Source organism: Phacochoerus africanus, chromosome 7, assembly GCF_016906955.1.
Source record: "Phacochoerus africanus isolate WHEZ1 chromosome 7, ROS_Pafr_v1, whole genome shotgun sequence".
In the NCBI taxonomy this organism is placed as follows: domain Eukaryota; kingdom Metazoa; phylum Chordata; class Mammalia; order Artiodactyla; family Suidae; genus Phacochoerus; species Phacochoerus africanus.
In genome coordinates, this window is record NC_062550.1 from 73,072,154 (window position 1) to 73,086,206 (window position 14,053).

A 14,053-nucleotide genomic window follows, 5' to 3' on the forward strand; every position below is an offset into this window, starting at 1 on the left:
GTGTCTAGTCGGCTTCTGGAGTCACGTCTTAAACTGAGAAGGGAGGACAAAGAATGTGTAATTGCCCACTGGACTCACCTCATGGCGGCGACTGTCGAGCCTTTGGAAATGCATTTCCCAAGAGAAAGTTTAGAGAGAAAGAGGGAGTTTAGGGTGAGCCACACAAAGCAAGGAAGACTGACCAGAGAGGGGACCGAAGGAAGCTTCACACACACAAACACACACGCGCGCACACACGCACACCGACACCCCCCCTCCAACACCCCTAACCGCCAGCTCCCATCTCTGGGAGCCACCTCCCTCCCCCATGTCCCACGCTCCTTGAGGCACAGGTCTTTGCCCAGCATCACCCGCTTCTGCAGCCAGTGGTCTCCATGTCCATCTCCCCACCCCTGAGAGCAAAGGCACTTGGTTGCCGGCCCCTCAGTCAGCCAGCGTTCAGCCCATCGGGGCTCTGGGGTGAGCAGCATTCTGCAGGGAGAGGACAGCAGCTTAGACCGAAGTGTCTGTTCTCTGAAACCCGGGGTGTGGCCCCAAGCGGGGCCGCCCTGACGCGCTGGCCATCAGCAGGAGACCTGGGAGCTCTGTGTGAAGGCGCTGCTGCATCAGGCGTGGGGTCGCCCTGTCTTAGAAGCATTTCTGGGCATGAGATTACAGGGGCTTCTTCCCACCCATCCTCCCAGCCGGCAGCGCCCTCGACGGCGCAGCAGGGTGTCCACCTCCACCTTACGGATGACCAGAGCCTCTCTCAGGTCCTGCCCAAACTGTTTCCTCTGAAAGTGATTTCTCCCTCTTCACAAGTCAAACAGAAGCAGGCACCTGGCTTCCCAGATCTTCCAGTAAGTTCTCCCAGGAGGCAGAACAGAGCTAAGGGGAGGCGTGAGCCTGAGCGATGGGGGAGCCACGGGCCGCCCCTCAGCTGTGCAGGCCGCTTTCATCCTCGGACGCACTGGCCCCCCTGCAGGACCCACCCGCCCGCGCACCTGGCTGGGTCCTCTCCATCACGGGCTCAGCCTCCAGCTCACAGGGACGACATCCTCCTGAGGACACCTTGGCGATCCCTGACTCAGGAGACCTTCACCACACCCCTCCTGGTCCTCTGAAACAGTTGTGATTATGTATCAATTGTATGCTTGTTTGGTTAAGGTCTGGCTTCCTTTACAAGTTCTGTGAGGGCGAGGCCTCCAGGTCCCACCTGACCACCGTACTCCATCCCCGGAGCAGCAGGCAGCCCATGGAACCTGGATCAGTAAACATCCTTTGCGTGAAAATGAAGCATTGACTTAGGGGGTCCTGGAGTCCCCTTCCCTTTCTGGCCAGCTTTGTGCCCCGCACCCCCGCGAGAAGCTTGTACCTACCCCCACGCTGAGCCCAGACTGCCGATTCAGTGGTTATCAACACGGCTTCCTGTGGAGTCGTGATTGGGCCTCCCTGGTCATTTCTGCTGCTTTGCTAATGCTTGGCCGGAACCACGGAGTCTGAAGTTGGGACGTGATGTGTGTGTTCCCACCAGCCAAGAAGCTCTGAGTCAGTGCGGAGTCTGAACGGTGAGGTCAGGCGAACGTCCGCAAAGAGCTTCCATGTGGGGTCTTCAGTGGTCTCCCCCTCCCCCTTCACACCAGGCGACAGACGTTGAATTCAGGAGCCTGGCTCTGCCACAGACACACGGACGATGCCTCCTGGGGGCGGGCTTGGCAAGAGGCTCTTTGACAGAACGGAAGGGCACGCTGTGCCCCAGCTGTGCGCCCACCGCCAGAGCCAAAATTCTCACTCAACACCCTGCTGAGGGAAGAGGCCAGCTCTGCTTCCTGTGATCAGGGGAAAGCAGCCTGATTCTGAGGCTGGCGTGACCTGGAATTCCCACGTCGGACCCCGGCAGGAATCTGGACTGTGGTCCGCACCTCACAGCAACATGAAGGGAAGGAGAGGCCGCGGCAGTCAGCTCAGGGCTTTCTATCCTAATCCCAGCCGCCGCTGCCGAGGAATCCGCTTCCCAGAGCCAGGCCCCCTGGGGGTCTTCTCAGCCCCCATGAGCAGGTCCCCTCCACGAACCACAGGTGCAAGACTAGATTTCCAGACTGTATGTTCAGCGCCCCGCGTCTTCCAGGGTGGTTCTCATGGCCAGCTCCCTGTCCCGTGGACCCTTGAACAAGCCTCTGTTGTCAGCTCTCACGTCCTGACTTAGGGCAAGGAACACGGGCACCTTCCAGCAGCTGCTGCCCCAGGCCTGTCGGGGACCCTGCAGAGGGCCTGGCATCTGCTCGGCGGCCCCACACGGCCCACCCCAGGAGAGCACTTGATGGAGAGAGGCCGCTGTATTTCCGAGCTGGGATTGAGCAGAAGGGGCTCTTTCAGGACAGCTGTGTGCCTGCCCTGAGGCCTCGAAAGCCGATAATGTGCATTGGGTTTGAGAGATGGGCTCTGGCTGTGACCGCCCGGCCAGCTGTGAGAACAGTGCCAGGAGCTCGAAACCCGGCTAGAGGGGCCTGGGGGCAGCTGAGCCCCCCGGGAGCAGGGTGAGACCTCTGCCTTCTGGCAGGTGTGGTGGGTCAGACAGATTGGGGAGGCTGAGAACCTCCACTGGGGGTGCAGGAGGCACTTAGCACCGTCCTCAGGCCCTGGGACGTGGAGTCAGGCCACTTGGCACTGAACCCCACGCCACCCCTCACCAGCTGGGACACCGCAGACAGGCCATCAACCCCTCCAGAACTTGCTCTTCCCTGCACGTACAGTTAATGACATGCCTACTTCACTAGGTCATGCCAGGAGGAAACGGAACCATTGCCTCACCCCCGATAAGTCCATAACACGTTAAAGAGGGCTGCGGGTTTCAGGGCCCCAGGGCTGTCCTTCCTCCACTGGCCAAGTCCCCACCAGGCATGTCTCCCCAAAGCCTCTTCAGTCAGTGCTTGCATACCTCTGAGAACAGGGAGCTCACTACCTCTTAGAGCCTCCTGCTCCATCTTAGGTCTGTTTCTTGGACAGTTTCTATTGGTGTTGAACCTAAATCTTTCTGGACAGTCCTGGTTCCATTCCTGTGGTTACAATGAACTCCACCACCTCCTCCTCTTCAAAGCAGTGGGTTGGAGGTGGGGGGTTGTCGACAGCTCCTCCGTGCCTATGCTTTTCCTGCTCCAGGACTGCTCCTTCCCTGATGATACACCTCTTTCTTCTGAAGACCCTTGAGTGGCGTGGCTTCTGTCTTCTGAAGGCAGCCTGGGCGCTGGATCCCTCCTCTGTGCCGAGCAACAGAGATGAAAGGACATGAGGCTCCAGGGCGCTCAGTCGGGCAGGGCCCAGCGCCCAGTGCGAGAATAGCACGTGCTGAGACTGGGAGGCCTGTGGCTGCAGAAGCTCAGGGCATGGTTGTGGCCAGAGTGTGAGGTGTGAGCTGCAGTCAGAGGACTGGACGGAGGCAGGTGACAGGGTGTCACTGGAGGGCTTGTCAGGGAGGTGACACATTCCAACTTGTGGTTTGGGAAGAGACGTCCAACCACAGCAGGAAGACTAGGCAGAACCGATGGCAGGGAGACAGCTCATCCAGTGACCAACACCAGGGACCCGCATCCAAAGTACAGACTGTCAGCGGCTCCCTCTGGGTAGTGGGACATGAATGGGTTCTTCCTTCTTCCTGCTTCCCTGATTTCCAATTTCTCTGTTATTTCCCTATAATGAGTGTGTATTATCTATACAATAAAGTTATTTCTACTTGTCTAAAGCACTGCGAAATCAAGCTGGCAGGAGGGAAGCGTTGGAGGGAGGATCCTGGAGAACAGGGGCTGGTCTTGGTGCTCAGGGTGGGGACAGGGATGGGAGGGGACACATCGAGGGGGAATTCTGACACCCTTACGGCTGCTTCCACGTCCTTTGGGCCCTTTGCAGCCTGCGAAGTGTCCACTGGGCCTGTGGGCCCCAGAAGCTCACCTGTCAGTCTGCAAAGCTGCCTGCCAGCCAGGCCGTGGGGCCGCAAAGCCCAGAGCTCTAGTGCGCTAGACTGTGATCAGGATCAGACCTCGTGATAAGATGGCCAAAAGAGCCCAGTTCCAGCTGCCCGGAACGGCCCAACACAAGAGACGGGTGTAAATGCTCAAAAACCTCTTAATGAACAGGTAACCCAGGAAGTGGTCCCAAGAAGACATAGAAGAAAGGAGACGTCTCTGGTCTGGGAGCTCGGGGAAGGCTGCCCAGAAGAGGGGGATGCCTCGGCAGAGAGCGGAGGGAGAAGGAGGAGGTGGTTACGGAAAAGCGTTCCAGCCGAGAGAGTAGCACTGGCTGATGGGAGAAGCATGTGCATTTGAGTCCAGAGAGTGAGGGGCTGGGAGGAGGTGGGTGGACCTCCCAGGGCCTAGAAGGGCAGGAAGGGCTGCTGCATCCCGTGCCCCAACCCCATCCGTGCCCCCCCATTTGTTCTCCCCACCACCCCTGTTCTCTTGCCGTGTGAGACCTGGGAGCAGAGCCCCTTCTGGCCTGGGTGGTGGGATGAAGGGACCTCCGTGCCCACCCCACCCCTGGGAGCAGCATCAGGGCACTCCTGCCAGCAGACAACCCCGAAGGTGACCTGCCGCCCAGCGGTCACCGTCCTCCTGGGCTCCACATGCTTTAACGGTGTGTATACAACTTGCTAATTAATGGAATCATTTGGATCCAAAAGCATCTTGTTCTAATGGGAGGCACAAATCCCTCCCATGGATTTGCAGGTAAAATTATTCCAGCTTTCCTCGTGTTTCCCCCTTCCCCAGCTCGGCTTAGTAGCTGGGGAGTTCTCCCATTTAGACGAGTGGACACCCCTCCAGATGACGAAGCCCCGAGACCACTCCAGGGCTGGGAGGGGTGCCCAGCCTTCTTCCAGCAGTGCCCAGCGCTGTGGGTGAGCATGGAGAGGTGGAAAGATGCCCATGCTGGGGATGAGTCAGAGACCCCAAAAGTGCCCATGGGCTGGGACTCAGAGTGTGGGTCCTGCTGTCCGCGTGCCCGAGGCAGCCCCCTGGTGGGGGGTGTCCTCTGCACAACCGGCCTGGAGGTGAGGAGGGCAGCCTGGCCTCCCCCACTTCTGCCCTGGCACATGGAGACAGTGCATCCCTGTTGGTGGAAGGTTTTCTGGAGCCTGGGGGAGCTCCGGGGGCCTTGCTGGCATGACCCCTCTGCCATTTACAGATGAGCAGATGTGACATCTCCTTTAAACAATGGACATTCTGGGGTGTTATTCATGGTTTAGCTTTTAAGTAAGAGGGCCGAGTCTCTGTAGACAACAGTGCAAGCCTGCAGACCCCTGGGGTGCTCCGACAAGGCCCATTGCTAAAGAACATTTTTATTTACTTTTTCCCCCGAAGGGATCTGGATACATTAAAAAAAAAAAAAGTTATTGTGGTATTTTATGCAAAGCACAGTTTCCCGTTCAGCCATTTTAAAATGCACGGTTCAGTGGGGTTTTTGAATGGAGGCCATCACCCAGGCAGGCCGTCACCCAGAGGTATCCCAAGGGGAGTCAGTTTCAGCAAAGGCAACCCCCACCTCTGGACGTCGCACAACCGGGCTAAGCCCTGCTTTCGGCTGACAGTCAGCATGGGCTCCAGTGACTCCCTCCTTGGGTAATAAGGAAGCCCCCATGGCTGCCTCTGGTCTAGGGGCTCTCACTGTGCTGAGCACTGCTCCTAGAAGATGCTAGGTGGTCTCTGGATGGGGGATTCGAAATCCCACAGTTCCGGACAGAACAGCCTGTATCCAACGTCCTTCCGTGTGCCTGTGGCTCCCAGGGAGCTGGGAGTCAGGCCCCCTGGATGTAGATCGCAGCCCCCCCCCCCGCCACTCCCCGCCCCCGCATCCCTCTGACTCCATAGCCTGGGGCCTCTCGTTCCTCACTTAAGACTCGGAGAGACAGCTGCCAGCAGAGCAGACGCGCGGCTCCAGAGGGCGGTGTGCGGACAGCGGGGCTTTGTCTTTCAGGCCTCCAGGTGGTCCTGAACTCCATTATCAAGGCCATGGTCCCCCTGCTGCACATCGCCCTGCTCGTGCTCTTTGTCATCATCATCTACGCCATCATCGGCCTGGAGCTCTTCATGGGGAAGATGCACAAGACCTGCTACAACCAGGAGGGCGTCCCAGGTAAGGAGGGGCCTGGCTGGGACCATCCACGCAATGGCCCTACCCCCGCCCATGAGCTGGGGAGGAAGGGCCCTGCCCCTGGTCCCACTGCCCAGAGAGAAGTGGGGACTGTACTTTTCTCTCTCATTTCTAATGTTTGTTTCTTACTAAAAGTGAATCTCTGTTAAAATAGCTAAATGCACGCTCTGTCCGGCACTGCTGAGCACTCTTTAAAGGAAGCGAATGGTTTTAAAGAATCAGAACTAACCTGGAGGCTGTGTCTCTGCCCTCGTCCCCCGAGTGGCTTGTCATCACAAGTCCCCTCTGGGGGGCCTCTGCCCTCGGCTGGTGGACTCTCCCGTCACAACCTGGGTCCTTCTCACCTTCTGGGGTGACCGGACTGCTCCATCTGCCCGGTTTCTACTTCCTGTTGGAGGCCCCCCTTCTGGGGGCGGGCAGACCTCCGGGAGGTGTGGCTGTCCCTCAGGACATTCCCAGCCCTGTCCTACCTGAGACCCCTCTGTGTGAGCTCTTTCTGCAAACTCAGTGCTGCTCACTGGGCCTGCCTGGCAGGACTGGAGTGTGGGCTTGTGGGGTGTGGGACAAATGCTATCCTAAGTCACTAAACTCTCAGCTTGACCTTTTAAAAGGCATTTAGACAGACATTGACAGGGCTGTTAAGCAGGCATATCACGTAATTTAACGCAAAAATTTTGTTGAAAAAATAACCCCAAAGGGGTTAGCAGTGTTAAATTTATGTGACTTTTTTTCACACACACACACAAATCTTTCATCTTAGTTTTTGGCATCTTGGTGGAAAAAGGGGTACATCTGTCTGAAGCATTGATGGCCCTCATTTCCCTCCGTGTCCACTGCTCCTTGCTCCCACTCAGCCCAGGCAGTGAGTTAAATTTGACCCCCTGCTCTGGTGGGGGTGGGGGTGCTAAGGCGGGAAGCATCCGGACTAGAAGGATTTAAGTGGATTATTCCACTTCACACCCAGCTGGTGTGATCTGGTTTGATGGGGTGGATTGTCTGGGCCTTTGCACATGGCCACAATCAAAACAAAAAAGCCCATACTCTAAACCTGTAGTCACAGACTCATACTTGTTTTTACTTTTTTAATGCAATCTAAGAGGAGACCATTTTTTCCACTGTGGAGAGAATTTCCAAATTACTTGGATCATAATTATATAAAATAAACTGTCACATTAAAAAAAAAAAAACAGCTCTTTAAAATTAAAGGAATTAGGTCTTGACTTTAGTTAAAATTCTGAGATTTCCATTCTTGCTTAAATACCCAATAATGCAATGAGTAATATTCTGTCCTGTAATTCAAATCCTTCCTTTTGTTCACCTCAAGCTGTAGCTGCCCTGAAACAATATATTTATGTTAATTATGTGGCTTCCTTAGAGCTCATTCTCAAACCTGCTAAAGAGCCGGCTGGAGAATGTCTGAAGTTGATGACAATGTATTGAAATGATCAACAACAACAAAAAAAGACAAAAAGGGAGTTCCCGTCATGGCGCAGTGGTTAATGAATCTGACCAGGAACCATGAGGTTGGAGGTTCGATCCCTGGCCTCGCTCAGTGGGTTAAGGATCCAGCGTTGCTATGAGCTGTGGTGTAGGTCACAGATGTGGCTCAGATCTGATGTTGCTGTGGCTCTGGTGTAGCCTGGCAACTACGGCTCTCATCGGACCCCTAGCCTAGGAACCTCCACATGCTGTGGGTGCGGCCCTAGAAAAGACAAAAAAAAAAAAAAAAGAATTGATCAATGACCTGTTGACCCAAACATCTCAGGCAGGTGGGCGTGTGGCAGTGCAAAGTCCCCATCAGTTCAGCAGCTCTGGGTAACTGTGTAGCTCTCATCCATGGCCCCCTGGTTTCTGCCACCCAACAGGGAAAAGGGCAGGAATGGGTTTCAGCAGCAGCCAGATCCCATGGGGGCCTGTGCCAGCACAGCCCCACGTCCTGGAGGTCTCTGACTTTGAGGTCAGACCGTCAGTGGTCTCGAAGGGCAAGAAAAGGGTGGGTGTGATGGACAGGGTGATGAGAGCCTCTGTGCTGGAGCCGGACAGGGCAGCCCGGGGAACCAGTCTGCTCAAACCTGCAGTGGCCTCCCTGCTGTTAGGAAACCGATCAGAACTGCCCCAGCCAAATGGGGTGGCCAACCTGGGGCCATGCTGCTGTCCACCCCGAAAGTAAACATGACCAGGAAAGTATGTAAACACCACCTGCTTCCTCCCAGAAAACACCCCCGGTTATTTACGTGATGGGTTACCTTCCCCCACTGAGTTCAGAAGAGAAGTTGGCCCCCATCACGGAAGGGCCACCGGCCCAGAGAGCCGGAGTATCCAAAAACAGACACCAGGGACGTGCCCCCGAGAAGAGCCCCGCCGGGAAGGTGACCTTGCAGTGCATGGAGCCAGCCTTCCTGCCAGGTGTGGCCGGGACACTGGCAGCAGCAGCCTCTCCTGCCTGCACCCTGCACTCAGAGCTCACTGACCACCGTGCACCTGCACCTGCATCTGATGATGGTCCAGGGACCCTCTCATCACTCCCAATGGAACATGACCCCGCTGCTGTGGGCCCCTTCTAGCCCCGTGCCTAATGCTGAAGAAGAGAGTCCTGTGCAGGGATCTGGGAGCACTTGGCACAGCCAGGGAGTGACCAGGAACCCACGATCCTCAAACCCAGTCCCCGCCCATTTGGGAGACGGTTGCATTACCTTCGGAATGGGTGGGGTCATTTTTTTTTTAACTTTAGACTTTGGAGTGAATCACTGTATTTTTCTGCAGACTTAGACTATGCAAACAAACTTGTGTGTCCTACTCTTGATTTTTTTTTTTTCCCACTGTACAGCAAGGGGGTCAGGTTATCCTTACATGTATACATTACAATTACATTTTTCCCCCAGCCTTTCTTCTGTTGCAACATGAGTATCTAGACAAAGTTCTCAATGCTATTCAGCAGGATCTCCTTGTAAATCTATTCTAAGTTGTGTCTGATTTGATTTTTTTTAATGGAATGAACATCAAATAATTTTAACACTCTTGGAGTTCCTGTCGTGACACAGCGGAAACAAAATCAACTAGGAACCAGGAGGTCGTGGGTTCAATCCATGGCCTCACTCAGTGGGTTAAGGATCTGGCATTGCCGTGAGCTGTGGTGTAGGTCACAGACACAGCTTGGATCTGACACTACTGTGGCTGTGGTGTAGGCCAGCAGCTGTAGCTCCCATTCAACCCCTAGCCTGGGAACCCCCATATGCCACAGGGTGCAGCCCTAAAAAGCAAATAATAACAATAATTTTTACACTTTGCACTTATTTTGTGTACTTGTAGATTTTAGAATACGCTGGATTTTGAGCCATGCTTCTTATCAAATCCGTGCAAGAAAGCTCTAGAGCTGCCCTGAAACGTTGTTCTGCCTCCAGGCTTCCCCTTCCGGCCCCTGAGGACGTGGTCTCAGAAGAGGCGATTTCCTCCATCCCCAAGGCATTTGCGAGGCGCCTGCCTTGTTCCTCAACAGATACAGCGCCATATGTCCGTGCTCTTTGTTTCTGCTTGGCCCATCTGTTTGGTCGTGCTCTGAGCCAGGCCACTGGATAGCTCTCCCAGGCACAGTAATTACCCCCGAGACTGGCATAGAATTGGTTGGCCGAAGCCCAGAAATGAAATCACTTTCATTCTATTCACTCCTTAAGGTTGGGTCCTAAAAAAAGTAATTGGTTTTGTCTTTGGCGATTTCTTCTTGGAACCCCTAACTGGCGTGCTCCCAGATTCTGTGTCCTTGTTGGAATGAACTGCACTTCCAAAACCTCTCCTGATCTGTGCCTCTGTAATTTTACCACACACTGGATTTGGACTTTCTGGAACAACTACCTCTCTTCACTTCTGTTTTAAAACAGAGAGCCCACCTCCCGCTCCCACTTTCCTCCCCGGGTCTTCATGGCTCTGAAGGAGAAACCAACACATTTTCACCTTCCAGCTCATTTTTCCTCACCGTTGAGTGCATGTTGCCAGGACCTGTGAACTTGCGTGTGTTCACATTTTGCAAGTGTCCCCTTTAGTGCTTTTTATAGACACCTATTTTTACCGGATCATTATTGCTCCTTAATTGTTCCCAAATCTTTTAAAATTGTTGGAGACAGATTTAAACTAGCAGAGTAGCACTTGAGCCCTTAGAGCATCCTTCTGAATCTCATCTTTTCTCCTTTATTAATGAGATCACGTCCCCTGGGAGTTCCCCTTGTGGCTCAGTGGGTTGAGAACCGGATGCTATCTCTGTGAGGATGCAGGTTCAGTCACTGGCTTTGCTCAGTGGATTAAGGATCTGGCGTTGCTATGGCTATGTCATAGACCAGCAGCTACAGCTCCAATTTGACCCCTAGCCTGGGAACTTTCATATGCTGCGGGTGCAGCCATAAAGAAAAGAAAAAAAAAATTCACATTCCGCTGGATGCCATTTTCTTTTCAACAGATACCTTTGTAAAACCCCCAAATACGTTTTCCTTCTGTGAGGACACTCAGAGCTCACTTTGGCAACCTCCACCTTTTCCAGCGTCTCCCTGTTTTTAGGAATGGAGAATGCTGCGAAAGCTGTCAGATTAGCAGTCACAGTGCAGAGATTAGCAGCATCTGTATTGCCCCAGAAAGCAAGACTGGCGAAAAGGAAACGTATGCTTCCCTCTATTTTGTTCACTCTCTCCTTTTGCCTTATCTTTCATCATCCCAGCACGTTGGTCGCAGTGACTGAACCCATCATTCTAGAATGCCATCCCCAGGTGGGGGAGTACAGCACAGAATTTACGATCTGTTTGCTTCTTGCCTTTCCAGTCCACCTCCTCTCAATTTTCAGACGCTCGATATCCACGCTTGTATGCATTCCTTAGGTTTGAGATTCGCTTTTCAGTTTCTATCCTTTTGTTGCTTCCCATTATTTAATCTCACATCCAAATTGCCAGTGATTTCAAAAAAACGGTGACTGGAATTCAGGTACAGGAATGGAGGCCTCCTGAGGGCCAGAGCCTGGAGCAGGAAACAGTGCAGACATCATCCTTCCCATGTGCTGCAGGGCCTGGGGGTCTCCTCGGTCACTGCGCAGGCCTGGACCCAGCTGGAAGCCCCACTGCTCACGGGGGCCCCAGCCTGGAATCGACACACTGCCCATCAGCAGGTGACCGGATAAGCGCACAGTGAATATGTGGCCGCAGAAAGGAACAGACTCCTCTGACCCTCCGAGCACGACGCTGCTGCAGGAGGATGGTCACCTAGGGTGTGAAACCCCTCGGAAGGCAGGGCTGGGGGGAGTGGGGGCTGATGCAGACAGGGCCTCGGCAACCTGGGATGATAGAAGCATTTCCAAGTGGGTCATGGTGACAGCTTCACAACTCTAGAAGTTTACAGAACATAACTGAGCTGTCTGTGTTCGCTGATGACTTGTAAAGCGTGTAGGTTTTGTATCAGTGAGGCTGTGGGAAAGAGCGAGAAAGGGAAAAAGGCACAGCACACCAGCCAGCATGTCTCCAACCACAGGGTTCAATTCCAGGCCTCTGAGAGTTACCTCTTACTTAAGCGTTCATATTTCTCTGCTGCCTTCCTCTGGGGAGTGACCAGCTCCAGTCCCAACTGAGAAAACAGCCACCAATGAACCATCTCCCTTGCAGAGGTCCTTGACACCTGATTGCTCTGAAACCAGAGAGGACATGGGTGGGCCTCTCTGGGGACACAGCTTCACTGCTGCCAGGGGCTGCCGTGTGTTTGTTAGGAATAAGATCTATTCTCTGACTACTGTTTCTTTCTGCATGCATGAGACTGTGTCCTTAATTTCACAAATTTCTGCAAATTCCACGTTGTTACCTCCCATAGTTGGGATGGAGACTCTCTCAGGATTTTACCAAAATGGACATGTTTAGCTAGGCAAGTCTCATTTCAATTTCCCAGTGATCTCCACACAAAAAACATCTTAACTCGCCAATTCCCTGGCAGCTCTCCTGGCGTGTGGCACAGCCCAAGCACTGCCTGCCGTCACGGTAGATGTTGTTACTCTGTATCCTGAAAAATCCAAGAATACTCCATACCTGGGGAGCGCCCTCCCCGACACCCATGGCCACTCTGTCCTGATCGGAAGTCAAGAAGGCTCTTCTCCTCTGAGAGGTGCTGTGGCTGGCGAGCCTGGGTCATCTGCAAGGCTCCATGCGGCACGCACCGAACACAACCGTGGCGTTCGTGTCCGGGCTGGATGCAGACTCTGCAGCGGCAACTTTGCCGCCAGAGTGGTTGTCTCAGTTATCTGCTCCGTGGCCATTGGCCAGGCTCTCCTGTCTTTCAGGTCCATGGCCAAGGTTAAAAGTGTTTCCCAACCATCAGTTGAAAGCACTGAGCTCCATCAATGGCAGCCCACCATGAATACCTAGTGCCTTGTCTTGTTTGCTTCATGTTTGGAGCATTGGCGTAAGCCTGTTCTGTGTTGTCACTGTGGTCGTCCGCCGTCTCACCAGCCTCTCCGGTCACTTTTCTCCCTAACTTCTCTCTCCTTTCTCTGCCCGTCCTTCTCCCCGCCCTCTGCTTCCTTCTCTTTCCCCACCCCGGCCATTTGAGATGTTCCAGCAGAAGACGACCCCTCCCCCTGTGCTCTGGAGACGGGCCACGGGCGGCAGTGCCAGAATGGCACAGTGTGCAAGCCAGGCTGGGACGGGCCCAAGCACGGCATCACCAACTTCGACAACTTTGCCTTCGCCATGCTGACCGTGTTCCAGTGCATCACCATGGAGGGCTGGACCGACGTGCTCTACTGGGTACGTGGCTCGGGTCGGGCGGAGGCGGGAGGCTGCCGGCTGTCCCTGGACACCCGTCTGCCCGTCCCCCCCAGGGCATGGGGTGGCATGGCTGATGGAGGCCATCAGCTTCTTCCAGGTCTGCCTGAGAAACAAAGTATGAGACTTGCACCCTGATGAGTCCCTCTGTAACCATCAGTCCAGGAGAAGGGCCTTCTTTGTTCTCCATAGAGAGAATCGCTGGCATGCAGCCCCCGCCCCGGGAGGGACAGGCCCTTCCAGACCCGATGGTTCTCCATGTCGCTTTAGGGCTCCTTCCCATCCACATCCTGCCTCTGCCCCCAGAAGACAGCTGGAGGACACAATGTTTAATTTCTAGGGCTAAAAAGAAAAGGCAGGCGTGGTCTTCTAAGAGGAAGCCATTTGGATTGAGCTGTGTTGGCATCATGGCAGGCTATTGTGTTTTTATATCTCATGTTAGTCTTACCTTGTTATAGCAGAATAGTCCATCTAACAAATGCACAGCCATCATTTTCACTGCTGACAAAACACTCCTTTGGTTGTATGATGCTCGTTCAAAAATGCCACTTCTTGGGTGCCAGCCAATGAACAATAAATCTCCTCTTACCTTAAAGATGCCCCTCTTATCATCCGGCAGCTGACACTACTTTGCCAGCACTTGAGCTGTTGGGGTGCCAGCTTTTCATAAGCCTGTCCCACGAGCAAACACACCATATTTGATCTGTCTCCATTCTGGCAGACTCGGGTCCATTATTTGTAAAAACTCCAGAAAGTGTAATTTTTTGTCGTATCTCGTACTTCAGCGTGAGAAATGACTTGCCAGAGAGCCCTGTGCTGTGCTTCAGCATCCGAGTAGAAAAGATGCTTATTGCCAACCTTGAAAATACCATCACGCCCAGTGTTTTGCTAATAGCCGAATGGATTTAGCCATCCTGAGAACCATCCCAGAGCCTGCTCAGGGTGGACAGGGGTGCAGATGGCTCCCCAGGGGCCCAGCTGCCAGACAGAGGAGCCAATGCCAGGGCAGGCATGGACCTTCCCAGACCAGGGGAGACATTCTGGAATGCCTCTGAGCTGTTCTGTGCATTGTGGGCATTGTCCTTCTAAATTGCTTCTCAGCAACTCAAAAGTCCCTTTCCCTCAGTTCTCGGGTTAGAGTCGGCCCAGTA

At 54.0% G+C, this 14,053-nt stretch overlaps 1 protein-coding gene across 8 annotated transcripts in view; it reads left to right on the forward strand.

The window, feature by feature from the left end:
* Positions 1-14,053, forward strand: part of CACNA1C (calcium voltage-gated channel subunit alpha1 C) — a 434,223-nt gene that overhangs the window by 278,563 nt on the left and 141,607 nt on the right. For 5 of the 8 annotated variants that reach the window (XM_047787908.1, XM_047787912.1, XM_047787914.1 and 2 more), the window contains exons 6-7: positions 5,944-6,102; positions 12,688-12,884. In XM_047787908.1, the coding sequence (XP_047643864.1) occupies positions 5,944-6,102; positions 12,688-12,884 (356 nt within the window). The remainder of the gene's footprint in view (positions 1-5,943; positions 6,103-12,687; positions 12,885-14,053) is intronic. The other 3 variants (XM_047787909.1, XM_047787915.1, XM_047787911.1) reach the window with 2 other exon arrangements.